This window comes from Schistocerca gregaria, chromosome 5 (genome assembly GCF_023897955.1).
Source record: "Schistocerca gregaria isolate iqSchGreg1 chromosome 5, iqSchGreg1.2, whole genome shotgun sequence".
In the NCBI taxonomy this organism is placed as follows: Eukaryota; Metazoa; Arthropoda; class Insecta; order Orthoptera; family Acrididae; genus Schistocerca; species Schistocerca gregaria.
Window position 1 is genome coordinate 599,812,905 of NC_064924.1, and position 27,428 is coordinate 599,840,332.

At 41.9% G+C, this 27,428-nt stretch overlaps 1 protein-coding gene across 8 annotated transcripts in view; it reads left to right on the top strand.

Annotated features, from left to right (window-relative positions):
- Positions 1 to 27,428, top strand: part of LOC126272480 (E3 ubiquitin-protein ligase Nedd-4) — a 203,398-nt gene that overhangs the window by 85,208 nt on the left and 90,762 nt on the right. For all 8 annotated transcript variants that reach the window (XM_049975359.1, XM_049975360.1, XM_049975363.1 and 5 more), the window contains exon 8: positions 1,084 to 1,222. In XM_049975359.1, the coding sequence (XP_049831316.1) occupies positions 1,084 to 1,222 (139 nt within the window). The remainder of the gene's footprint in view (positions 1 to 1,083; positions 1,223 to 27,428) is intronic.

Here is a 27,428-nt window from a genome sequence, read left to right on the forward strand (position 1 = left end):
CTGAGGAGATTATATCCCGAGAACAGAACATGGTGGGGGTTTGGTGATGATTTAGGCAGCAGGTATCATTACATTCCGTGGGCCGCATGTTTACCCTGAGGTTTTATTACTGTTGAGGATTGTGTGATCATTTTGGCTGATTAGGTCTGTACCATGGTACAGTATTTATTCCCCACTGGTGGTGATGTCTTTCAAAACAACAGGGCCACGTTCACACCGCTCGCCTCATGCAGGACTGATTTTGAGAGAATGATGAGCAATTGTCCTGTGTGTCTTGGCCACCACAATCACCAGATCTCAAAATTATTGAGCCCCTGTGGTCTACTTTGGAGAGACGGACGCGTGATTGCTTTGTCTTCACCATCGTTACCTGAACTTGGCATTATTTTTGCATGAAGAATGATAAAAGAAAACCATAGAGGACCTGTAGTTATGCATTCTGAGATACCTGGAAGCTTGTTTGGAAGCAAACAGTTTTTGTGCACCATATTAGGCATGGCAATGTGTTGTTTTTGGTGGTTTAATATTTTTGTCTGTCCCCTGTATATGCATTTAGGTTTGACAAACTTTCAACTAGACATTGATTAAAAAAATTATGCATGGTCACCAGTGGTCAATGTAAATTTCTTCCCTCCCCCTCTCCATCTCCCACACTCCAGTTCAATACAGTGTAATAGTTGTGATTTTTGTCAGTTCAACAAACATAAAAAGTGCCTTTGTAATCACTTTCACAAAAACATGTCATGTTTAATCTCTAACAGTGAACAGTGTCACAAAAAAGTTCATAAAATATCAGTTAAAATTTTTCCCAGCAATTGCACAGTATTTGATCGGGTTTACAAAGTTTGTTAGATTGTTAAAAGAAGAATTTTAAGCCAGTAAACATTCTGTACTCATTTTCCATTATGTTTTGTTTTCCTGCCATCGTGGTTTTTTTTTTTTTTTTTTTTTTTTTTTTTTTTTTTTTTTTTTTTTTTTTTTTTTTTAAATGAAAGGCTTTTGATTCTACATGAGGACTTTTGAATTCTGTCTTTATCCTTTTGCTTATTAGTTTCTGATTTATCTACTTAATTTGTTTTGCAGAAATTTGGGTGTTTGCACTGACCAGAATGTACGAGAACGAAGTTTGGAGTCTGCTGCTACGGAATTTCAGCGTCGGTTTCACATTAGTGTAGATGATGTAGATTCCAACCGTAGAGAGATCAACACATCATTGCATCAGGTTTTTATTTTTCTAAGCATTTCTTTATTTTATTATTATTTTTCTTTGTTTTTACTTAGTTCCTTAAATATGGGCTACAAAATGTGCATGTGTCTGTTCTCCTGTTCCAATTTATCATTTGGATCTGCATGTATCAGCAGTAGGTGCTTGTATGTATTCTGCTTTTGAAATAACATGAGATGCAAAGCAGTGATTGCAGAATGCAGAAATACTAGATTCAGAGTAATAATGAATGTATTTGGAATTGGAATTCAGAAGCTAAACTGAACTACCTTCTTGTTAGTGACATTACAAATATAGACACAGAACACATTTCTCACCTCACCCTTCACTAGACGTAGTTACTCCCACCAGCCTAGTTCAGAATCAGATTCCCTGGGCCATCACATCCAATTCTGGTATCGCTGATCCCTCTAAACAACTTCAAAGCACACCACTGGTCACTCAGTTGTATCGTGGTCTGGACTGTATTGATTAACTACTTTGACAAGGTCATGACTTTCTAAAAGCATGCACTCTTAAATGATACATTCTGTCTGAAATTTTGTCCACCACACCTAGAATTGCTTTTGTCACCCTCCTAATCTTCGCAATATTCTTGTCAGACCCTATGCTCCTTCTGCACCCACCTCCCTACCCATGGTGCCTACCCCCTGTGATTGTACCTGCTGCAAGACTTGCCTTTATGCGCCTTTCTACCACCACCTACACCAGCCCTGTAACTGGCAAAACATATACTATCAAATGGAGAGCCACCTGTGAAACAAGAAGTCATATACGAGCTTTTATGTAAACACTGTTTGGCATTTTACATTGGCATAACTACCACCAAATTACCAATTAGGATGAATAGGCATAGGCAGACAGGGTATACTGGCAACACGCAATATCATGTTGCAGAGCACACTCTACAACATGACAATTGTGACCTTGGTGCCTATTTCACCATACGCGCCATCTCGATTCTTGCCCCCACAACAGTTTCTCAGAACTCCGCAGGTGGGAACTAGCACTGGAACATGTCTTCGGTTCTTGCTACCCAACTGGCCCTGATGTACATTAATTTCTTCTGTCTCAGCATTTCTTCACAGTATCTACTCTTTCTTCACTCTGTTTTAGTTTTCTATATCTTTCATTGTCTTACCTGTCTGTTTTTCACTCCCATCTTCCCACCTCTTTTTATCTACAATGCACTTAGCTTTTCACTCTTATTAACTCATCATGACGTTTAAGCAGTGATATCTGTTTTGTGTATTATCCTGTCTGCCATCTTTAAGCTCTCTGCTTTCCAAATCTTGACCATTGAAGTCCCCCAACAGTCAGTCTTTCCTTCTCATCCCAAGCGGCAAGTCTCCCATGGCCTGTGGTTCTGGATGACTTTCCTGAAATCTACCTCTTTTCGTAGCTCTCTCCAGTCCTTTTCCTTCACCCCTCTTCCTTCCCCTTCAACTCTTATGCCTGAAGGAGGAGCCTCTGGCTCTGAAAGCTTGTCTAATAATAACCTTTTACGTGTGTTCTGCCACTGCTTGGTGAGTAACTTCTTTATCTCTCCAATTAAATTATTTTGTCAAACTTTGTAATTGGATGCTGTTATAGACCCCCAATCTCAGGAGCAGTAGTGGCAGAACATTTCATGTAAACTTAGAGAAGTTTCCATGTAAATACTTAATGCTGCCATTTTTACTATTCAAATGGTATCTGAGGTTACTGATTGTTAACCACAAAATTTAGTCTATTCTGCTTATTTTCATTCGCTTGTGTCGTATGGTATTATATTTTTGGGTAACTCTTCCCAATCTAAAAGGATATTTTTGGCTCAGAAACAGGCAGTTCAGGCAATAAGTGGTGTAAGTTCGTGAACATCTTGTTGACCCCTGTTCACTAGTCTGGGTATTTTGACATTGAGAGGGCAATGTGTATTTTCTTTGCTGCTGTTTCTTGTTTATTATATCAGCTTATTCACAAGAATTAACAGTTTTCATACAGTTAATACTGGGCAGAAATCCAATGTGCATTTGGATTGCACTTCCTTAACTCTTGTGTAGAAAGGTATGCAGTATACTGCGGGATACATTTTCAATAATGCACCACAAGAATTCTAGAAACTTAGCAGCAATCCATGTGCTTTCAAATCGAAACTGAAGAATTTCCTCATAGGTGAATCATTCTGTTCTGTTGAGGAGTTACTTGAAAAATTAAGCTAATTCTTATGTTATATTGTTGATTGCATTTACCTAAACTTATGACTTGCCTATTTTTTTTTCATAAACATTTTATATTATCTGTTATGACTTTTATGCTGTAATTTCATGTACTGACACATTCCATGACTGGAGATTTGCTACTCGGTTAGTTCTTATGGAACTAGACATGTAAATAAAATAAATAAATATGGTACTATGGCGATACCTCAATTTACCAATCATAGATTGGGAAAACCGAGGAGTAAGGTGGGTAGTATGGACAGGGAATTGCATATTGTTATTGTAATTGGCTTATCTGAAAATTACCTGGAGCAGTTAGTCAGTCTTCTGACTCGGGAGGGGAACATCTTATATCTTCTGGTTACAAACAGGCCCAAACTTTTTGATTCATTTAAAGTAGAGCATAGAATCATTATCATAAGGCTGATGTAGCAGCACTGACTACAGGCAGTAACAGAAGTGTAAAGAGAGGTAGGAGGATATAAGGTGCAGCCAAAATAGAAACAAGGCAAATGGAAATAAAGTAAGTAAACTATTTATTATTTCAAAAGTAATCACCATAACCTTTAATACCTCTAAGACAGACAGTGACTTAATGGAAAAACGTTTGCAGTTGCCTAGAAAACCATGATTGTACCTAAGCATGCAACCTTTTCTCTCTCTCTCTCTCTCTCTCTCTCTCTCTCTCTCTCTCTCTCTCTCTCTCTTTTTAAGGCTGCAAAAATATCATGCAGCGAGAGATCTGGACTGTATGGAGGATGTGGAAGAGCTTCCCATCGAAACTTCTGCAGCATGGTCGAAATTATCTTGGCAACATATGGGCACAGCAGAAGTTTCACTGGGAAGACGTTGCACATCCCCACGCAGCCTCGATGCCTCCCCACATGATTTCCATATTTTACTTTTTTCCATCTATCTTTTCTTCATTTGTCTGACCCTTACAGTTCTGCTTAGTAATTGCGGCAAGAAACAGATTTCACCTGAAGATCCTCACATCACATTTGTGCGTGCGTGGCAGGCATAAGGTCTTGTGCCATTCCAATAATTCTTCCTTTTATGTGCTGTGATCTCTTGTCTGTGTAGCACCGATTATGGCTCTTGCAAACCCATCTGCCATACCACCCCCCCCCCCCCCTCCCCCCATGTTAGTCAGTTTGATACACCCATTTTGGGTTAACTAATGTTGGGTCCTGACATACAGCTTTGATTTCTACCTTTTCTAAAATATTTACTGGAACTAAAGTCAGGCTTTGCAGCATGGGTGGTTGCCCAATACCCAGCCTGGTAACCAGTCTGTGTGGGGGGTTGGGGGGGGGGGGGGGGGGTGGCTGTCAGGTACCCACAAGGTGGAACTACCTGATTACATAAGTGATCACACTATTGATGGTGGAGCAATTACCTCCCCTAACATGCCAAAGTGTAGTTGCCTGCCCCTGGTTGGTTGGTTGATTCAGGGGAGGGAACCAAACAGAGTGTTCATCTCCATCAGATTAAGGAAGGATGGGGAAGTAAGTCAGCCGTGCCCTTTCAAAGGAACCAGCCCGGCATTTGCCTGAAGCGATTTAGGGAAATCACAGAAAACCTAAACCAGTATAGCAGGATGTGGGTATAACAGTCGTTGTCCCGAATGCGAGTCCAGTGTGCTAACCATTTGCCACATCACTCGGTGCTTGCACCTGGGACTCCAGGCAATTATCGTCAGCCTGGTGGTCATTGTTCTGGCTGGATGGCACCCATTGGGAGAGCCCTCAACTAGAGGAGGTAGTATCATGACATCCATCTTGCACAGTGAAGCCATGAGGATCTTGCAATCCTTCCTCAGCTACACCATGAGAGTTAAGCAAAATTAAATGAACTGTAGAAACTTACTCCTCACAGTTCCTGATTTCCATCCAGAGAGGTGGAAGGTCCTTGCTGCCTACTAAGCCTATGCAGCTAATAAGAATAGCATATTTGGAGAAATCACTTACCTCAGTGAACTATCAAGAGGTTCTGTCTTAATTAAAAGAGCAACACCTAACAAGACCTGAACATTACTATCTTGCAAGAAACTTGGTGATGTACCGCTGTAACGCCCAACAATAACCTCTCTTTCATTCACACAAGTCTCTGATCTACTACAAACCCGTGGTCTAGGGGTAGCGTCTTTCATTCATAATCAAAACGTCTTCGGTACCAGATTCGATCCCCGCCACCGCCTAAATTTCGAAAGTAAAGTTCTATGTACTGACTTGGCAGAAAATCCTAAGAAATTTTGGTCCTATGTCAAAGCGGTAGGTGTATCAAAACAAAATGTCCAGACACTCTGTGACCAAAATGGTACTGAAACAGAGGATGACAGACTAAAGGCCGAATTACTAAATGTCTTCTTCCAAAGCTGTTTCACAGAGGAAGACTGAACTGTAGTTCCTTCTCTAGATTGTCGCACAGTTGACAAAATGGTAGATATCGAAATAGACGACAGAGGGACAGAGAAACAATTAAAATCGCTCAAAAGACGAAAGGCCGCTGGTCCTGATGGAATACCAGTTCGATTTTACACAGAGTACGCGAAGGAACTTGCCCCCCTTCTTGCAGCGGTGTACCGTAGGTCTCTAGAAGAGCGAAGCGTTCCAAAGGATTGGAAAAGGGCACAGGTCATCCCCGTTTTCAAGAAGGGACGTCAAACAGATGTGCAGAACTATAGACCTATATCTCTAACGTCGATCAGTTGTAGAATTTTGGAACACGTATTATGTTCGAGTATAATGTCTTTTCTGGAGACTAGAAATCTACTCTGTAGGAATCAGCATGGGTTTCGAAAAAGACGGTCGTGTGAAACCCAGCTCTCGCTATTCGTCCACGAGACTCAGAGGGCCATAGACACGGGTTCACAGGTAGATGCCGTGTTTCTTGACTTCCGCAAGGCGTTTGACACAGTTCCCCACAGTCGTTTAATGAACAAAGTAAGAGCATACGGACTATCAGATCAATTGTGTGATTGGATTGAGGAGTTCCTAGATAACAGAACGCAGCATGTCATTCTCAATGGAGAGAAGTCTTCCGAAGTAAGAGTGATTTCAGGTGTGCCGCAGGGGAGTGTCATAGGACCGTTGCTATTCACAATATACATAAATGACCTGGTGGATGACATCGGAAGTTCACTGAGGCTTTTTGCAGATGATGCTGTGGTGTATCGAGAGGTTGCAACAATGGAAAATTGTACTGAAATGCAGGAGGATCTGCAGCGAATTGACGCATGGTGCACGGAATGGCAATTGAATCTCAATGTAGACAAGTGTAATGTGATGCGAATACATAGAAAGATAGGTCCCTTATCATTTAGCTACAAAATAGCAGGTCAGCAACTGGAAGTAGTTAATTCCATAAATTATCTGGGAGTACTCATTAGGAGTGATTTAAAATGGAATGATCATATAAAGTTGATCGTCGGTAAAGCAGATGCCAGACTGAGATTCATTGGAAGAATCTTAAGGAAATGCAATCCGACAACAAAGGAAGTAGGTTACAGTACGCTTGTTCGCCCAATGCTTGAATACTGCTCAGCAGTGTGGGATCCGCACCAGGTAGGGTTGATAGAAGAGATAGAGAAGATCCAACGAAGAGCAGCGCGCTTTGTTACAGGATCATTTAGTAATTGCGAAAGCGTTACGGAGATGATAGATAAACTCCAGTGGAAGACTCTGCAGGAGAGACGCTCAGTAGCTCGGTAGGGGCTTTTGTTGAAGTTTCGAGAACATACCTTCACCGAAGAGTCAAGCAGTATATTGCTCCCTCCTACGTATATCTCGCGAAGAGACCATGAGGATAAAATCAGAGAGATTAGAGCCCACACAGAAGCATGCCGACAATCCTTCTTTCCACGTACAATACGAGACTGGAAGAGAAGGGAGAACCGATAGAGGTACTCAGGGTACCCTCCGCCTCACACCGTCAGGTGGCTTGTGGAGTATGGATGTAGATGTAGAAACCTGACTACAAATTAAATCATCTGACAAAGTATTGTTCTTTTCTGCCCAAGTGTAAAACTCTGTTAAATTAAATGAATCATGGTTACTTTTATCTACTGTATGTTCTTGTGTACTGAAAATTTTATCTTCATCAATATCATCATTATTTTCCTCCTGAAACTTCTTCAGTAAGTAACAACTAATGACCTCATGTGATTGCTTAGGTTTAGATCTGTCATGTTTAGGTTTATGATAGTCACATCCATTGGTCCTTTCATCATAATCACCTTTTGCCTCAACCTTGCGGACCTTCAAGGGGGCGTCTACTCGTTTTTTATTTCCTGAATAACTGGTTCCTGTTTAAACTGCTGATTGTGGTTCTGCCAATGTCTCTGATCAACATTTTTGTTCCCATTCCTATGCCAAACATTACCTGGTTGTTGGTAGTCACTATTGTACTGATCTCTAGCAAAATTTCTGTGATTATGATCCCTAAAGTGTTCTCTACTTTGTTGATTATTTCTGTGAAAATGCTGTTCTTGCTTGGGATGAAAATTATGGTCCTTCTTTTGAAAATTATTGTTATAGCCCCCTGAATTTTGACACACTGTGATAATTGTTTTGTTCCCTTTTAAGAAAGTTTTCATTTCCCCAATTTTGACCACTACCTTTCTGAGTAAACTCACTGTGTGTTCTTGTTGTTATTCTATCCAACTTTTCAATATAATTGAGAAACTGCTCAATATTACTATCGGAACAATGAACTAAATTCAACTGCATTGCTGATGGCAATCTTCTCTTTAAGGTATCAATTTTGATCAAGTCATCCAAAGGTTTTGTTAAATGAACAAGTTTTTGAAGTTCACTTTTGCAAAATTGTTTCATACTCCCATCTGATTCTCTATAGTTTCTCCCATTTAAAAATTCACTTTTGGTTCTAGTTTGTTTAAGATTATCCCAAAAATTTTCCAGAAATTTTGATTCAAATTCTGAAAAGGTCATCCCCACAGTTACAATTTGGTTTGCCCAAGTTAAACCTTCCCCTTCCAAGAATTTTTTCACAAATTTAATTTTCATATCATCTGGTGAGAAAGGTAAAAACAATCCTTACAATACTGTATAAAATCAACAGGAAGTAAAGGTCCGTCTACCGAAAAGTGCTTCACTGGAATATTTGATACAAGATTGCATGTGTTGACAATGTGATTTTTGTTTTGAAATTCAGTGTTAAAACTTTCAACTTTTTTACTAAGTTCTTTAACAAATTTTTTGTTTTCTAAATCATTGCATTCTATTTTTTCTTCTAAAGTAACCAAACGAGTGTCTGTTTTTTGTTCTACATTTTTAACTAAAACTTTTGTGTTCTCATCCAAATTTTTAATTTCCCATTTGATCTCATTAAAATCAATTAAATTTTTTTCCCTATCTGCCAGTAACTCATTTTTTACAGTATTAATTTCATCGCTCAATTTAGCATCAATTTCTTGTACTTTTTCTTCCACAGATTCAATTTTTTCCTCAACACTCCCAACCCTGTCCGAAAGATCACCCACTTGGGTATTGACTGCTTGGACTTGCAACAAAATGTTATCAATTTTTCCATCCAAATTTACAAGAAAATCTTTTAAACTAAATTGATTGGATCTTTCTGTTTCATTAGGCATATCCTGAATTCCAAAGTCTATTAAATTACTATTTTCTGCTTTAGGCACAATACTCTTAGAAATGTTCAGAACCATGGTGATGAATAAATTAAAAAAAAAAACACAGTAATAGAAAACAAGATTAAAAACAAATATTGTTTTTAGCAAAATACGATGGTTTCTTCACTTACCTGGAACTATCTTCTACTGTTGTACATCCACGTTCTCCATCCATGTGATTGTTAGCCAAAATTCTTAAAATTCCTTCTTCTGTCGAAAATTATATTTTTTGCTGAAACATTTTTTCTCCAAAACTTTTACTGCTCGATGAACACAAATACTGCAACACACATTCTCAAAAACTGGTATTAACGCACGCAAATTTTTTCTTCATCGTCGCACTGTTGAAAATCACGACACAATATCCCGGCTGAGCCCCCAGTTGAAACTGTCAAGCAGTATATTGCTCCCTCCTATGTATATCTCGCGAAGAGACCATGAGGATAAAATCGGAGAGATTAGAGCCCACACAGAAGCATACTGACAATCTTTCTTTCCACGAACAATAAGAGACTGGAATAGAAGGAAGAACCAATAGAAGTACTCAGGGTACCCTCCAACACACACCGTCAGGTGGCTTGCGGAGTATGGATGTAGATGTAGATGTATTGGCTCAGCCACTCACAACAACAGTTATTACATTTGCTAAAATTTTCTAAAGAAATAATTCCAGAAATTGACAAAAGAAGGCAGTGCCTGTTAAGTGACAGATATCAAGACATCCATACATTCATTTCATACAAAATGAGTCCAGCTCTCGAGTGACAGGTGGTTTGCACATCCAAAAAATCGTATCCTGAGCTATACTTGGGTGCAGTATTTTAAACACAGCTTTGTGGCCTGAGCTATGCTCAGACTTGGTCATCACCTGCTAAACAAGAGTACCCTTAACTTGATGATTGAATGGAACTGTAGTGGATATTACTGTCATCTGCCAGAGATACATCAACTAACACCCGACTGTTCTGTGATATGTGTTGCTCTTCAAGAATGGTTGATCACTGATGACCATTCTCCAACCCTTCAAAGTTACCATGCCTTCTATTGGAACCAGGCTGGTCCCAAAAATGCATCAGAAGGGGTCTGTAAATTGATTTGCACAGATGTCCGAGTGTAGATCCATCTCGGTACCACATTGGTATTGACAGCTGCACTAGTGTGAGCAACCCCCAGTACTTACAATTTACGATGTCTATTCACCCTTTATCATGGGGAGCTGCATCAAACCAGTCTCAGGACTGAAGACCACAACAACAACATTCACCCTTGGGCAGGACACGTACATTTTTGAGATGGTCAGTTTTCTATGATTACTTTACCCCCCAACAAACCCTTCTGCCTTTCTGCTATGTGGTAAAATGAAATGTCATGTGACGAGGGCCTCCCGTCGGGTAGACCGTTCGCCTGATGCAAGTCTTTCGATTTGACGCCACTTCGGCAACTTGCGCGTCGATGGGGATGAAATGATGATTAGGACAACACAACACCTAGTCCCTGGGCGGAGAAAATCTCCGACCCAGCCGGGAATCGAACCCGGGCCCTTTGGATTGACAGTCTGTCGCGCTGACCACTCAGCTACTGGGGCGGACTGCTATGTGGTGATTTCAGTGCAAGCCACCCCTTGTGGGGGGAGTCTCTCATCATCTGGCAGGGTCCTTCTCATTGACAAGCTTCTTTCCAGTTTTGGTACATATCTTCTCAGTGATGGTACCCTACCTACTTTCGTGCTACTTGTGACACCTCTTTTGCTATCTATCTTAAGATTTTGGCCTCAATATTGTGGCTTTGCTACAGTTGTCATTATATGGTGATCTCAGTGACAGTGTTCACTTTAAGTGATGCTATCGCTTCTTTGCTACCACCCAAGCGACCAGTTGCCATGTTGCATTCCCTAAAGGGTAAGAGGCAGTTGTATATACCTGTCATCACCTTCATCCCCCCTCCTAGCAGATTGCAGTGCCAAAGTTGTGGGAGATATCTCAGAAACGTTTTTCCATGCTGCTGTAACTGCTGTGTGTCTTCCCAAGGTCCCCCTCCACCAGCTGCCGGTTACACAGTGAGCCAAAGATATTGAAATAACTATTTAGAATCATAGAAGGACCCTGGAACATCTCAAGTGAGACCTTCACTGCTAGACATCATCACTTTTAAGTGGCTCTGTGCAAAGGCTTACTACCTAATTAAATGTGGTAAGAAGAAATGTTGAGAACACTACATCTCACCCTTGGTAACATGTGCTTCTGCTTCCCAGCATCTCACTGCGGTCATTTTTTACACACATAGGGCATCTGTTCTCAGTGATGCAAACATTTTAATCATCAATTTACATCCCTCTGATGGCCCACTTACAATATCACTCAGCTCCACATTCATTCAAGGGGACAGCATCTGTCAGGGCTATACTTTACCTTACTGCCATCAGTGGGCTAGTGACCTTCTATTGGACCAATGGCTTTCCTGCACTGTATTTCAAAGAGAGAATTCAGCATTGGATACAGCTTCCAATCTTTAAGTTTTGCTGAACATGACCTCAGAACCATAGGATGTGGGGTTCCCCTGAATGGGTCAGATGTGAACTACACATCAGAACCTACTACTCAGTTAGATGACTTTTCATGGGGTGCACACAAGGGTACTTTTAGATTAGGTGATTCTCCATCCAATCCACATAACAATAGCTGAATATAACCTGGAAGTATCAGTGTCAGATTGAAAGAAATGCCTCCCATAGGTGAGAGTATTAAAATTCTAATTGTTACCTGCTGAAGCATTCACAACAAAGTGCCAGAGTTTGAAGCTCTCCTGAAAAGGAATGAAGCTCACACAATACTAGATACAGAAAGTTGGTTGAAACCTGAAATTGATATCAGTTAGATTTTTGGACAATAGTTAAGCATATATCAAAAGGAGAGGCAAATGGGAAATGGAGGTGGTGTATTTATCACAGCAGACTAGAAACTCAGATCCACCGAGATAGAAATTGAAGGCATGTGAGATTGTTTGGGCAAGACTTAGTATCAGGCATGGGCATATAATGGTAATTGGATCCTTCTGTTGCCCAACCAGACTCATATCCTGATGTAATTGAAAACTTCAGAGAACACCTCAGTTCACTTGTAAGTAAGTTCCCAACCCACACTGTAGTCATTGGTGGAGACTTCAGTCATCCAGCACTCAGTTGTGAAAATTAATTTTCGTAGTGGGTGTGATAAGACATCCTGTGAAATATAACTAAATTCCTTCTCTGAAAACCAGCTAGAACAGATAGTTAGGAACCCCTCTCATGATGAAAATACACTGAAGTGCCAAAGAAACTGGTGTAGGCGTGCATATTCAAATACAGAGATATGTAAACAGGCAAAAATATGGTGCTGTGATTGGCATCACCTATATAAGACAAACAAGTGCCTTGTGCAGTTGTTAGATCAGTTACTGCTGCTACAGTGGCAAGCTATCAAGATTTGAGTGAGTTTGAACAAGGTGTTATAGTCGGTGCACTAGCGATGGTACACAGTATCCCTGAGGTAGCGATGAAATGCGGATTTTCCAGTACGACTAAGTCATGAGAGTACCATGAATGAGGAATCCGGTAAAACATCAAATCTCTGATATCGCTGCAGCCTGAAAAAGATGCTGCAAGAACGGGACCAACGACTGAAGAGAATCGTTAGATGTACAGAAGTGCATTCCTTCTTCATATTGATGCGGATTTCAATGCTGGGCCATCAACAAATGTCAACTTGTGAACCATTCAACGAAACATCATTGATATGGGCTTTCGAAGCCGAAGGCCCACTCATGTACCTTTGACGACTGCGACTGCACGACACAAAGCTTTATGCCTCGCCTGGACCCGTTAACAGCAATATTGGAGTGTTGATGACTGGAAACATGTTACCTGGTCGGACGAGTCTCGTTTCAAATTGTATAGAGCGAATGGACGTGTAGGCGTATGGAGGCAACCTCATGAATTCATGGACCCTGCATGTCAGCAGGGGTCTGATCAAGCTGGTGGAGGCTCTTGTAATAGTACGGGGCGTGTGCAGTTGGAGTGATATGGGACCCCTGGTATGTCTAGATACAACTTGACAGGTGACACGTATATAAGCATCCTGTCTGTTCATCTGCATCCATTCATGTCCATTGTGCATTCCAACAGACTTGGGCAATTCCAGCAGGACAGTGTGACACCCCACCCATCCAGAATTGCTACAGAGTGGCTGCAGCAATGCTCATGTCGAGCCATCAAACTTGCTAGACATAAACATTATTGAGCATATATGAGATGCCTTGCAACATGCTGTTCAGAAGACATCTCCACCCCATCATATCCTTGTGGGTTTATGGACAGCCCTGCAGGATTCATGTATCAGTTCCCTGCAGCACTACTTCAAATATCAGTAGAGTCCTTGCCACATTATGTGGGGGCACTTCTCTGTGCTTGCAGGCACCCTACACAATATTAGGCAGGTGTACCAGTTTCTTCGGCTCTTCAGTGGATATTGATCTAATGGCAACAAATAGAACCACTTCTTTGAGGATGTCCACATCTGAAACTGGTATCAGTGATCATTACACGGTTTTGACTGAATTGATCACCAAAGTACAAAGGATAACTAAAAGTAGAGAAAGGCATATATATTTTCAGTAAACTAGATAAAAAATCAGTAATGTCATAAATAGCTGAGGAACGTGAAACTTTCAGCACAGGGCAGGAGGATGCAGGGGTACCATGGCTCAAGTTTAAAAGAAAAACCATGCACTCAATAGGTGTGTACCCAGTAGAACAGTTTATAATGGGAAGAACCGTCTGTGGTATGCACTCACTGGAAAGAAATTTCTAAAGAAACAGCTTACAATAATAGATGCAAAACAAAGCATAGGGCTAAAGATGGACAGAAGCTGAATGAAACACAATTGGCTGTCGAGAGATTGATGCTTTCAATGACTAATGTAGCAGAATATTGTTGTATGATATTTCACAAAATCCAAAGAAATTCTGGTCATATGGAAAGACTGTTAGTAGCTCTAAAATTTAGTGTCCAGTCTAGCAAATGAGACAGGAATTTGAGGGTAGCAAAGTGAAAGCTCAAATGCTTAACTATATTTTCAAATGTTCCTTTTCAAAGGAAACCCCAGGACAATTACTGCAATTTAATACACACATCACTGAAAAGTTGAGATAAATGAGTATTACCATCAGTGGTGTTGAAACAGTTGAAATCATTAAAATTGAACAAAGTTCCAGGGCCCGATGGAATCCCTGTCAGATTCTACATTGAATTTGCAGCAGAGTTAACCCCTTTTCTAACTATAATCAGTCATAGATCCCTTGAACAAAAATGTCCAGTAGTTGGAAGAAAGCACAAGTAACACCCATCTACAAGAAAAGCAATGAAATTTATCCACAAAACTACCATCAATATCTTTCAATTTGTTGTAGAATCTTGGAACATATTTTGAGCTCAAACAGAATTGGGTATCTTGAACCAAATGAGCTTGTCAGTGCCAGCTAGCATGGATTCCGAAAACATTGGTAGTGTGAAACGCAACTCTCACTTTTCTCACATGTGATATTGAAAGCTTTGGATCAAGGTATTCAGTTAAATGCAGCATTTCTTGATTTCTGAAAAGCATTTGACTCAGTACTATACCTATGCTTATTGTCAAAAGTATGATCATTGGGGGTATGAAATGAAATTTGTGACTGGATTGAGGACTTTTTTTATAGGGACGACAAAGGAGACTACTCACAAATCACTGTCGTGACCAGTTCTAGTATTGAACATATACAGAGAATGGGTGAATGTATGTATGTTTGTTTGATCTGTGGGATAGTGTCACGAAGATACGAAGGAACTGAGCTGGAAGACTCTTGAAGATAGTTTACATCTATCTTGAGAAAGTCTGTTAAAGTTTAAAGAACTGGCTTTAAATGATTACTCTAGGAATATACTTCACTTCATATCACTCTCATAGGGATAATGAGGATAAGATTAAAATAATTACTGCATGCACAAAAGCATTTAGTAATTCTTCCCACACTCCATACATGAATTGAGCATTAAAAACCCTAATTACTGGTACAATGGGATGTAGAGATGTTGGTGAAGATGTAGAAAAGAGCCATCTGAAGTTCATTTGGTTCTATCCTTCCCATGGCTTCGAATGTGCCCCCGCAAATCTGCAGTTTATGCATTTCTGTCATGGTACAATTGTTCAAATTAACTTAGAGCCAATCTTGGGTATTTGTACAGTTCTCATAAAAAGCTGACATTGCTACCCTATGTTTGTCAGCGTAAAACAAGCGGCATGTGAAACCTTAAGATTCTGTGCTTCCTCATCCATACCTCTCAGGGTGCGAATCATGCTATTCTACTGTGGTTACTGGTCACTGGTTTTGTCCTGACTGAACAATGGTTGCAAGGTTTGTGGATCAGTACACATTTGGCTATGAATTATTGGACCTAATGCATAATCATGAAATAAGTCTGGCCACTGGAGCCATCTTGAGCAACCCCATAGTGTCTCGTTACCAGAGCTGGGGGTCTTCCCTCTTCCGTTCCAATGATACCGGCTCCTGCACACTTAAACAATAACTATATGACAATTTCCTAATCATTTGATGTTTCACACACTTTCTTCAAACAGGATGTCACTCCTGCTCGGTTGGACTTCCCAGTTGGAATGTGCCTTGAGACCGTCCACCAGGACTTTCGTCAACCCACAAAGAACAAGCTCCCTGTGGTATTCCCAAGTACTCCTCCTTGATTATTCATACAACCATGAACTGGTACTGATTTGTTTTTCAGGAATCTGAAGTTTGTCACCTCCGTGACTGCTCGATATCTGTTTCTCTTAGTTCTTCAGGAGTATCTGGGTGCTGCTGTCATATACACAGATGACTTTCAAACGATGGATAGGACAATATACACTTTGTCTCCTGTCAGTCTGAAGAACATTTGTTACCTGGAATGTGCTGTGGTTTCACAGTGGAGCTGATAACCATTAACCTTTTAACTTTTAGCAATGTATATATCCACGTACAGTCATCGTACAGTGCTAACAACATAGATATGCTAGAGGAGCTGAGAGTGCCAGAGCGCTGATGGCGGAGATGTGTATGTTTCAAGGTTTTCTCTGTAAATGCTAGTGACATTGTAATACAATGTCATTTGCAGAGCTACAAGTGGTTTGTAGGGTTACTAACGGTTCCTTGATGTGGCTCAGCTCTTGGAAATCTTGGTCTCGTGGCTTGCGTTGTATTCTTTCGTTGTTTGAAAGTTTGTGTGTGTGTGTGTGTGTGTGTGTGTGTGTGTGTGTGTGTGTGTGTGTGTGTCTACTCTTATGAGGGAGTAGAATGTATCCTCTGGAAAGTAGTAGTGAGAGTGAGTTTTCTCTTTTTTTGTCTGAAACTGGGGACTCTGTGCCTCCTGATTATCATCCTTCAACACTTCAGGGGCCAGAGAGCAGTTTTTCTCATTTCATACTTTCGTTTTCCAGAAGTGTAACTGATAGCAATAATGGATGTGATGATGGCATGTCCAAAGTGATGAAAGGAAAATTTGTGAGAAAATTGGAGGATCTGAACCGCGGGGTTCAGCATATTCAGTTATGGCTCTTAAAGTTACAGTAAACCTTAGTTCAAGAAGGAATTAGTCTCAGTTATTGTAGATGAGACTGACTTACTACTCTGTTCAGGGTACTACTCTTTGAGGAGATCCACTTGAAGGCTTGCAAAGATAACTGAATAGCAGAAAGGTATGGTTTCCTGGTAATAACTCTTAATCTGGCAAGAACTAAAAAACTTACATTTTTTGAACATATGTCAAATGATCCTCTTCTGAAAACTCTCATTATTGGTAACATGATGTCTTGTGAGTGATATTTGCAACTCCAAATGCTGCATTTTTTGCATTACCAGTGTTCCTTCTTGAGATGATTGGCTGTACAAAATAAGATCAGATGTTTCGTACCTTAAAGGGAAGTTTGGAATTGCTCTCGCTACATTCCAAACAATTTGTATTAACAAAAGTTTCATAGTGTTCATAGGACCTTGTATTTCGAACAGTACATTCAATCTAAAAGCTGTCATTTTGGTATATAAATATTTGATATTTGTGTTTATGAGATGGGATTTATACTCGACTCTTTAGTTTATGCTGATGCACGGGTGCGACATAGTAGTTAGTGAAGACTACTTGGGAGTTACAGGCAATATTTGTTGTGTTGTTAGTTTTAGGAACATCAACCATAAAGAATATTCAAAGTACGCTTTATATTAAGAACTTACAAGTGAGAATAAAATGCAGAAGAGCATGCAATGATAACAGCTCAGTGGAACAGGTGCTGCAATGCTCAGTGGGCACTGCTGTGTGAAGTGCCCTAACCACACTCAGACGTGCGCACTTGGCAATGAAAGGGCTAATAGAGCCTTACATTTTATTTAACATACCTTTCTTGACCATATTTTAATTTTTAGTGATTTCATATGTCTAAAAGCTATTGATTCTCCATTTCGCTATGGCATATTTTATAGTCCTTTTTCCACATCTGTTTTTAGATGTCTCATCTTCAATTGATTGGAATTGACACACAGTCGTGTTTAACCCCTCTCTGTCTCCATGTTTCACAGTTTTAAAATGGGGGCATATGACCCTATTGTTTTAGCGCCCTAAAACAAAACGAAGCAAACAAGCTATTGCTCAATTTTACTCAACATCTGCTATTTTGCTATTTGTGATCTTCTCTCTTAAGCTAGTTGTACCTGCTCAGTTGTCTCTCGGATCCCATGTTTCTTGAGAACCCAGGAAATGAATTGGCAGCTATTTTGCTAGAGAAGCAAGTACTCACTTAAAATTAACTTCAACGAATCCAGGTGCAGTAGAGAAGGGACATAATCTGGTGGGATATTCCTCCCACTAATTACTCTGCGCAATCAAGAAAGTTATAGTTGGATTCCATTCCTCCTTCCTTTCCTCCTCGAAGGAATTCAACATCCTACGTCACCGCCATATCGGTCATAACCTTAATTGTATCTTACGTAAGGAGCCATCCCCAAATTGCAGATTATCGATCCTAACCAAAAGTACCTCACATCATGGTGGAATTCTCCCTCCATCTGGCTTTGCACAGCAAATTCTTTGGGGGGGGGGGGGGGGGGGGCATGGCCATGATAGTTAGGGTTGGAGGTAGGGTGCCTCTCACTGAACAATGGTTTGGGGCATCCTCCAGTTTATCTCTGTTTTTACACTGTTCTTAATTTTTTTTAGATGGTTTTTTTTTCTGTGTCTCGTCCTGTTTGTACTTTTTTAGGCTTACACGTTCATACAACATGCCAATGAAGGCAAGATGTTACAGATTGATTATCCTTGATAGAAGCTGATGATGAAAGAACAATTGGACAAGTTTTTGTTCTTTCTGTGAGAGAGTGGGTTTTGTTGCCATCTTCAACACTTTGAAAATATTGGATCACTTGTGGGTTGATAGCGAGCTGTATGGCTCCCACCACATGCTGAATCCTGGAGGACTCTAAGTTGCACCTAACCATTTACCAGCCGCATTCTTTGTCTCACCTCGTTCTGGTGTTCTTCATGATGGACCGAAAGCCTCACTGTTTAGTCTCTTAACTCTCAAGCAACCAACAGATACCAGATTACCTGAGCAGTCAATGTGAAATATTCATCTCTTAGACCAAAAATGTTAAGTACAAATGTAGAGAGTTAAAGTATTTTATAATAAGCCTCTAGATATAATAAGTCTGTAGACAGGTTCATCCCAAAAGACTTATGAAGGACATGAAAGACTCTTTGTGGGCCAAAAACCATGTTAGAAAGCAGTGAGGGCTACACTGCAGATTTAATTGTAGCCTAGCCTTGTACAAAAACAAAAATTGAATGGAGCCAAAGTTAGCTTGTTAGCATAACAAGGGCAATGAGTAAAGCATTCAACAAATTCAAAAGTGAATTTATGTGCAATGCTCTGAAAGTATGTCAAAAGAAGATTTTGTCTTTTGGTCCTACGGGTTGTCCATATAATGCTGCATTGTGTGTGTGTGTGTGTGTGTGTGTGTGTGTGTGTGTGTGTGTGTGTGAGAGAGAGAGAGAGAGAGAGATTTCTCCTCATCTAACATAAGTTTACCCTGGTTTTTAAAATATTCCATGCTACGTAAGATGAATTTCTTGTTGAAACCCAACGTTTGGAACACAGGTTATGCTTGTGTATTATGACCTTCCTGAAGACTGAAAATATCTTCTGTGTGAGTCAATGTGAATGCCACAAACAACAATGGTGCGAAACCCAGCTCATGCTTTTCATCTAAGAGACACGCAAGGCAGTAGATACTGGCACCCTGGTTTATTACTTCTCGAAAGCTTTTAATGCTGTTCTGCACTGTTTCTCAATGACTAAACTATGAGCATACAGAACATGATTTGTGATTGGACTGAAAAGTTTGCAACAAATAGAAGGCAGCATGTTATTCTTAATGTAGAGGAACCTTAAGCAGCAAAAGTAACTTCAGTCGAAGATCATTAATTGCCTCTCATATTTTGAATTGAAAGAAAGAAGGAAAAAAAAAGGTTAGTAACCAGTTTCAGTGATACAGACCCATGTGACTACTGAGGCCAGGTCATTGACAGTACCTTGTGTATTTATTCCCTCAATATCGACATCTGGTAGTCACGCCAATAAACTTGACTATGGGGGTGATAGGACATCCCCTTCTATGGTTCTAGCAGCACTGTGTTCGGGAACCACTCCTAACACCTGGCTAGAGAAGCAGCGTCCCACCACCCTCCGCCTCTGCCTCCCCCTCCCCCTCCCCCTCCAGTGTCTACTGGTGACAGGGCTTTCACTTGGGAATCTTTTTCAGGGACATCAGTAGGTTGGAGGTCTGACAACAGCCACGGACTGTGGCTCCCAGGGCTAGCCACCTTTCTTCTATTCCTATACCCAGGGGAATAAGTGCTCACAACTCTCTTAAGAGCCAAAAGTTGTGAAAGAGAAGAAAGAGTAACCTCTCGAAGGCTACTCCAGAGATGCCAGTCCCCCTCACTACCCCCCCCCTCCCCCCTCCCCCCCCCCCCCCCCCCCCACACACACACACACACAAACACGCCATCAAACTCTGAACCATTGTTTAGTGGTATTGTTATGTCTACAGTGGTGATAATGATACAGAGCATGGCCTGCCCCATGACACATTCACAACTAACTGGAACCTCTTCAATAAGATAATGGAAGGTCACTGTATTATTACTGTGTTATCTCTTGGAGTCATTGTGTCCCCAAGAGAGGACCAGGAGGGGTCTTTACTTTGGTTCGCACAGAAGTCGTCAGTGAGGCTGGATTCCCTTTTGTACCATGTTGGAAGCAATAGCAGTGATGCTGCAATTGCCCCAGTGATAATCATTTGCAATGTTTATTTACCTCGTGGCAGGGCATATACTTACTTTGATGTGATCACCGTAATCCAACTATGCCCACCCCACTCCCCCTGCTCTCACACTTGGAGACCTCAGTGTGCATCACCAGTGTGGGGAAGTTCCAGTTCATATGTTATAGGCATCCTGATTGATCTAAGTGTCCTCAGTGACTGTGCTCCTGCCCACTTCAGTATAGCCCATGGCACCTTTTCCGCTAGTGACCTTAATCTTCCTCCAATCTCATTGCTATGCTACTGTGAGTGGTACACAATGATCTTTGCAACAGAGACCACTTTCTGTGGTGGTCTTGTCACTTTCTTGTCAGTCGGACAGAACAGTTACCATAGTTGACTGTTCAAAAGGCCAACTGCCAACTGTATACCTCAGCTTTCACCATCGTCCTCTCTCTCAGATTTCGCACCAATGATGATGTGGAAAGTGTCTCCAATGTGATCAACCACACAACTTGATTTTATAGCACCCTTCTGCTGTTGGCCAGTTCCATGATGGACCAAAGACATTGCAGTGGCTATTCATAATTGTCGAAGGTGTTAAAAGCAACATCCTTCATTTTTAAGCAGCTTCACTTTAAGGCTCATTATATAATTAAACCAATTAAGGAAAAATACTGAAGTAGATAGGTGTGAAAATTATCAAGCAGTCAGCTTAACATCTAAGCTGCTGACAAAAGTAATACACAAAAGAATGGAAAAGAAAACTTAGACACTATTAGATAGTGGAGTGAGCTACAGGGATATTCAGGCAATATACAATGCACAGTATGTACAAGAAGCAAGAGGGAACAATGAGACTGGAAAACTGAGAATGAAATGCACAGAGTAAAGAGTGTGCATTACAGGTATGCAATCTTTCACCTGTTCTGTTCAATCTGATCATCAAAGAAGCAATGATGAAAATAAAAGAAAGGTTTATAAGTGGGATTAAAAATCAGGTTGAAAGGATATCAGTGATAAGATTCACTGATTACATGGCTGTCCTTCATACCAGTTTTGTTTGTCAGTTTTTAACCCATTGGTTGGTACATCACTCAGCTCCCCACAGGTGCAACGAGTGCAAGAGAATGGTGTGTTTCAGGGATCCATGTTGAGTATTAGACTTGCCCTCAGTGCCGTCAATAAGCTGTCAGATCAGTGGTCACCCCCACACTGTATGTTTACAGCTTTTGCATTTGCTATAGCTCCCAATCTGTAGCCTTGGCTGAATGCTAGCTCTAAGGCACCATCTGAAAGGCTTCCACATGGACACTTTCCCCTGACTTCCAGTTCTCTTCCACACAACTGTACGTCATGCATTTCTGTTATTGTACTGTGGTCCAGCCTGATCCGGAGCTATAGCTGACATAATCCATTGTTCCATTGTTTCATTATTACATTACTGAATTTTAAATAGTGTTACAGAATTAATTTTGTGGCTGATTTTCTTTACTTGAAAACCCAAAACGTTACCACGTGCCAGCAATGAAACTAATATAGCTAGAACAACAGTAATATAAATTATCGACTTGCATTCTGAATAGACAAGTCCAGCATCTGTTACTGAAAGAAATAACCTGACTCAAGTTTCTCTTAGCTTTTCCTTTATTCTTTCCAGGTGTGTAGATGAGTTTTCACAGTCTCCAACTCAGAGTCCATATGAATTCTAGTCCAGTATCCACCATCTTAACATAGTACAAAACAAGTATTGCAAACTTAAGCTGCCCTGGCACATGTGGTCGCACTTGCATTCACCTATATAACTTTTTGGCAATGAATTTATACTTCTTCTATATTATAATATATGACATAATTAAGTTTTAAAAATCCAAGTAATTTCACTGCAGGATTCTTAGTACGGATTATTCGGCATCAGCTGACAAAACTGCAATCAGTTTCTTTAAACATCTTATTGTTTACTAGTACTTCAATATTCACCCACAAGAATTCTAACTTAAATTTTTGTGTTCATTTTTGCAGTGAATGTAGTTTCTTCAAAACCATCTTCTAGTTAGGAAAATTTGAGATTTTAGTGTTGTGAAGAATATACTGCTCATTACATATTTATTATTGATAGACATTATTAGTTTTTTCAGTTACTTCATAGAAATTATAAATGAAAGAGATTGCTCAAAATTATTTCAAAATAAGAACTCTTGATTGCAAAATAACTACATGAAATATAAGACTATCCAGGAACTGAAAGGAACTTCTTTTTTCCCCCCGTCATCCTCAGTCTGGCTGTTTTGATGTGGCGTGCCATGAATTCCTATCTTTTAACAAGTTCTGCATCTCAGAGTAGTCTGACACCCTACATCTTCAATTAAAGAGTCCAGTCTCACAGAGGCGAAACATAGTTGGTAAACAGTTTAAACAAGAAGAGAACAGAATGTGGTGCTACAGTTGGCTGCTGGAGTTTAGATGGGTAGCTCACATAACTAATGAGGTGGTACTGAGTAGAATTGGGGAGTAAAGAAATTTGTGGCACATCCTGACTAGAAGAAGGGATAGGTTGATAGGACATTCTGAGAATTCGAGGGATAACCACCTTTCAGCCTTTATGTGATGGTCCTATGTATGCTTTAACCTCCATTTTTCAAAATTTTTCTGAAGAGCGAGCCAATTGGGGAATGTTGCCTTACATGGTGCATCTTGTCCGTTGTGCATTGAGATATTTAGCCCACTTTCTTGTTGTGGCATTGCAGTGCCACTCATCCTCCATCTCTTGGGCGAGGACACCTTTCAGCATGTGTTTTCCTCCACCAACTACGCAGTGTCGTTTTCTGCGCTGACAATGCCCATGGAATTCTTTGCACCTCATCCAACACGGTAGCCAGTCTGTTGTGGTGGGGCCACCATGTACCCTGTTGGTTGTAGCCCCCTGACTACACAGGGATCACTCTGCTGTGCCTGTGCCATTAACTCCCCATATATGCCAAGGAGTAGATATCAGTCACCCTGGGGCATCGGGACTCCTGGCAATGGCCATCCTGCCAGGTGGCCTTTGTTGTGGCTAGGTGAATCGCGATGAAGCATACCATGTCATCGCTTGCTGGTGATCAAATGCCAGCAGTCTAAGCATTGCAAGTCTCAGCAAAATGCAAATAAGTATGATCCTAAATCGTTCCCCTCCCTGGCCACACCATGGGAGGAATGCCAGGCTAAGGATGGCAGCAAACCTTATTCGTACCGGTACCTCATTTGTACAAGAGCTGAAGGGGACTTATTTGTCTCGATGAAGCCTCAGTTTTTTGTAGAGCATTTAGAGGACAAGTTTGGAGAGGTGGAGGGCTTGTCCAAAATGTGGTCAGGGGATAAAAACGGAATCCTCTTCCAAGTCACGGGCATTACTTGCTTGTGACAGGCTGAGGGATGTTTCCATTATCATCACGCCTCATAAGAGATTAAATATGGTCCAGGGTATTATATTCCACAGGGACCTTCTTTTGCAGTCTGACGACTAGCTGTGCATCAACTTAAAGTGGCGAGGAGTACATTACATCCAGCATGTCCATCGGAGTCCGAGGGGTAATGAGGCTGCCACCGGTGCCTTCATCTCGGCCTTCCCGAGAAGGTCAAAGTGATGGCCTACAACTGTGATGTCACGTCATATATCCCAGCCCCAGTGCGGTGCTTCAAGTGCTCGAAGTTCGGCCATACGACTTTTCGCTGTACTTTCAGCATCACATAGAGATTGTGGATGTCCATCCACCCCCAAAACGCCATGTGCCCTGTCTCCCATCTGTGTCCACTGCGGAGAGCATCATTTCCCTTGCTCACCAGACTGCAGGTTTTATAGTGAGAAAGGAAAATTGTGGAATACAAGACCCTGGACTGACCAACCTACACTAAGGCTAAGAGGAAATTTGAGTGCATAGATCCTGTGGCTATGACCGACCACCTCTGATGGCACCGATATGAGAACAGTTGTAGCCCCATCAGTTCTGCGAGTTCCAGTCGGCTCTCGGAGCTGGAAGACTACACCTCCCCCCTTGATGGTGAGGGGTCACTTCCCTCCCTGTTGTTCCCGCACCACCTACCTCAGGAGCACTGTCCCCCAAGCATCGGGGATACCAGTCCCCACTTCTCAGCTGGAGAAGCGTAAGTCTTCTTTGGCTCCTCTCACTAGGAAGGGGTCCCTTGGGTCATTCCGTTCCCAGGTTTCTGCTAGTGGGAAAGATGACACCTGCCAGTGGCTGAAGTGCCCAAAAGCAGCTGGTCTTAGGGCTTCACGATCATCCTGAGAAACCCATGCATCAGCGAGAGAGAGCCAGAAGAAGACCACCAAGACCAAGGGAATTGCAGTGGCACCCACACCACTGCTACCTACAAACTCTGAATCTGAAGATGAGGTGAAGATTCTGGCGTCCACTGAGTACCTAGATTTCGCCAGACCCTCAGACACAATGGTTATAGCCTGTTCAGGAAATAAGTCGCTGGCAGCAGATGACCCTGAGGCATAGACTGCCTCATTGGGTGCTTTTTACCTTCCTAGTCTGACGACCACATCATCCTCCAGTGGAATTGTGGCGGTTTTTTCAACTGAGCTACGACAGCTGTTAAGCTTTACACCTGCTTTCTGCATTGCCCTCCAGGAAACCTGGTTCCCGGCAATGCGGGCCCCTGCCCTTAGCAGTTACAGGGGATATTACAAGAGCCATAGCGACTATAATAGCGTGTCAGGTTGAGTTCGCGTTTATGTCCTAAACTCGTTATGTAGTGAACCTGTGCCCTTTCAAACACCTTGTGTAGCTGTGGCTGTCAGGATATGGACGATGCAGGAAATAACTGTGCAACGCATATCTCCCTTCAGATGGTGCAGTACTCCTGAAACCCTAAAACTTTCCTACTTTTGGGCGATTTTGACACCCATTACCCCTTGTGGGGTAGCACCATGCATACTGGCCATGTTATAGATGTTGAAAATTTACTGCCCCAACTCGACCTCTGCCTCTTAAATACTGAGGCTGCCACACATTTCAGTGTGGCTCAGGGTAGTTACTCAGCTATTGAGTTATCAATTTGCAGGCGGAAAATACGATCCCTCATTCTATAGGGTGTCCCCAGCGAAACAGTTCCTTGGTGGCCGCCGTAAGTCGCTGAGGCAGTTAAGGAGTGTTGGCGAGCTCTACAGCGACATAAGCAGCGCCCTTCCCTAGAGCACCTAATAGTCTTTAAGCAGCTCCATGCCCGCGTTCACCTTCTTATAAAATGACAGGAACAGGAGTGTTGGGAGAGGTAGGTGTCTACCATTTAATTCCATACGTCACCTTCCCGAATATGGATGAAGATCGGATGTCTTTATGGGTATCAGGCCCTAACAGGTGTCCCTGGTGTTAACATCAATGGCGTGCTCTCTACTGATGCAAATGAAATTGACAAGCACCTTGCTGAACACTATGCTCTAGCCTCTGCGTCGGAGAACTACCCACCAGACCAGCCTTTTGCAGCCTCAAATGGCAGGTGGAAAGAAAAGACCTCTTGTTCACTACACGCTACAGTGAACCCTATAACTCCCCATTTACTGAGTGGGAGCTCCTGGGTGCCCTTGCACATTGCCCTGACACAGCTCCTGGGTCAGATCGGATCCACAGTCAGATGATTAAACATATCTCATCTGACTCCAAGCAACATCTCATCATTATCTTCAACTGGATCTGGTGCGATGGCGTCTTTCCATCGCAAAGATGCCATTGCAGTGGTGGTAGAGCATCATCATTCTGGTACTAAAACCCGGTAAAAATGCGCTTGATGTGGATAGCTATTGGCCCATGAGCCTCACCAAAGTTTTCTGTAAGCTGCTGGAACATATGATGTGTCGGTGGTTGGATATGTGTCCTAGAGTTGCATGCCGTACTGGCTCCATGTCAGGGCAGCATCTGCCAAGGTCACTCTACCAGTGATAATCGTGTGTCCCTCGAGTCTGCTATCCGAACAGCCTTTCCAGATGCCAACACCTGGTTGCCATCTTTTTTGATTTACAGAAAGCATATGACACGACCTGGGAACATCAGATCCTTGCTACATTATACAAGTGGGGTCTCTGACGCCTGCTCCTGATTTTTATCCAAAATTTCCTGCCGCTTCGTACTTTTCAAGTCCAAGTTGGTGCCTCCCATAGTTCGCCCCTTATCCTGGAGAATGGGGTCCCACAGAGCTCCACATTGAGTGTATCTCTCTTTTTTTATTGGCCATTAATGATCTAGCAGCAGCTATATGGCCAACCATCTCACTGTCTGTATGCAGACAACTTCTGCATTTCGTACTGCTCCACCAGTACTGGTGTCGCTGAGCAGCACCTACAGGGAGCCATTCACAAGGCATAGTCATGGGGTCTAGCCCACGGCTTCCAGTTTTCAGCTGCGAAGTCATGCGTCATGCACTCGGTGTTGTTCAGTTCATCCGGAACCTGAACTTTTCCTTAATGACGATCCACTCACTGTAGTGGAGACGTATCAATTCTTAGGACTGGTTTTCGATGCCTGATTGACTTAGCTACCTCATCTTGTCAGCTTAAGTGGAATTGCTGGCAGCACCTCAATGCCCTCTGCTACCAGTGTAACACCAACTGGGGTGCAGATGGCTCTACGCTGCTGCAGCTCTACAGAGCCCTTGTTCAATCCCGCCTCTACTATGGGAGTCTTGTTTACAGTTCGATGGTGCTCTCAACATTGCATTTACTCGAGCCTGTGCACCACTGTGGCATTCGCCTAGTAATGGGAGCTTTTGGAATGAGTGTGGTGAAAAGTGTCCTGGTGGAGGCTAGAGTCCCTCCATTGCGGATCCAGCGTGCTCAACTGATTACCAGTTACGTTGCACACATTGGTAGTTCTCCTGAGCATCCAAATTGCCGTCTCCTTTTCCCACCCCTGGCAGTTCATCTCCAGCATCAGCAGCGCAGGTTAGGGCTCACGATCGCAGTTCGTGTGC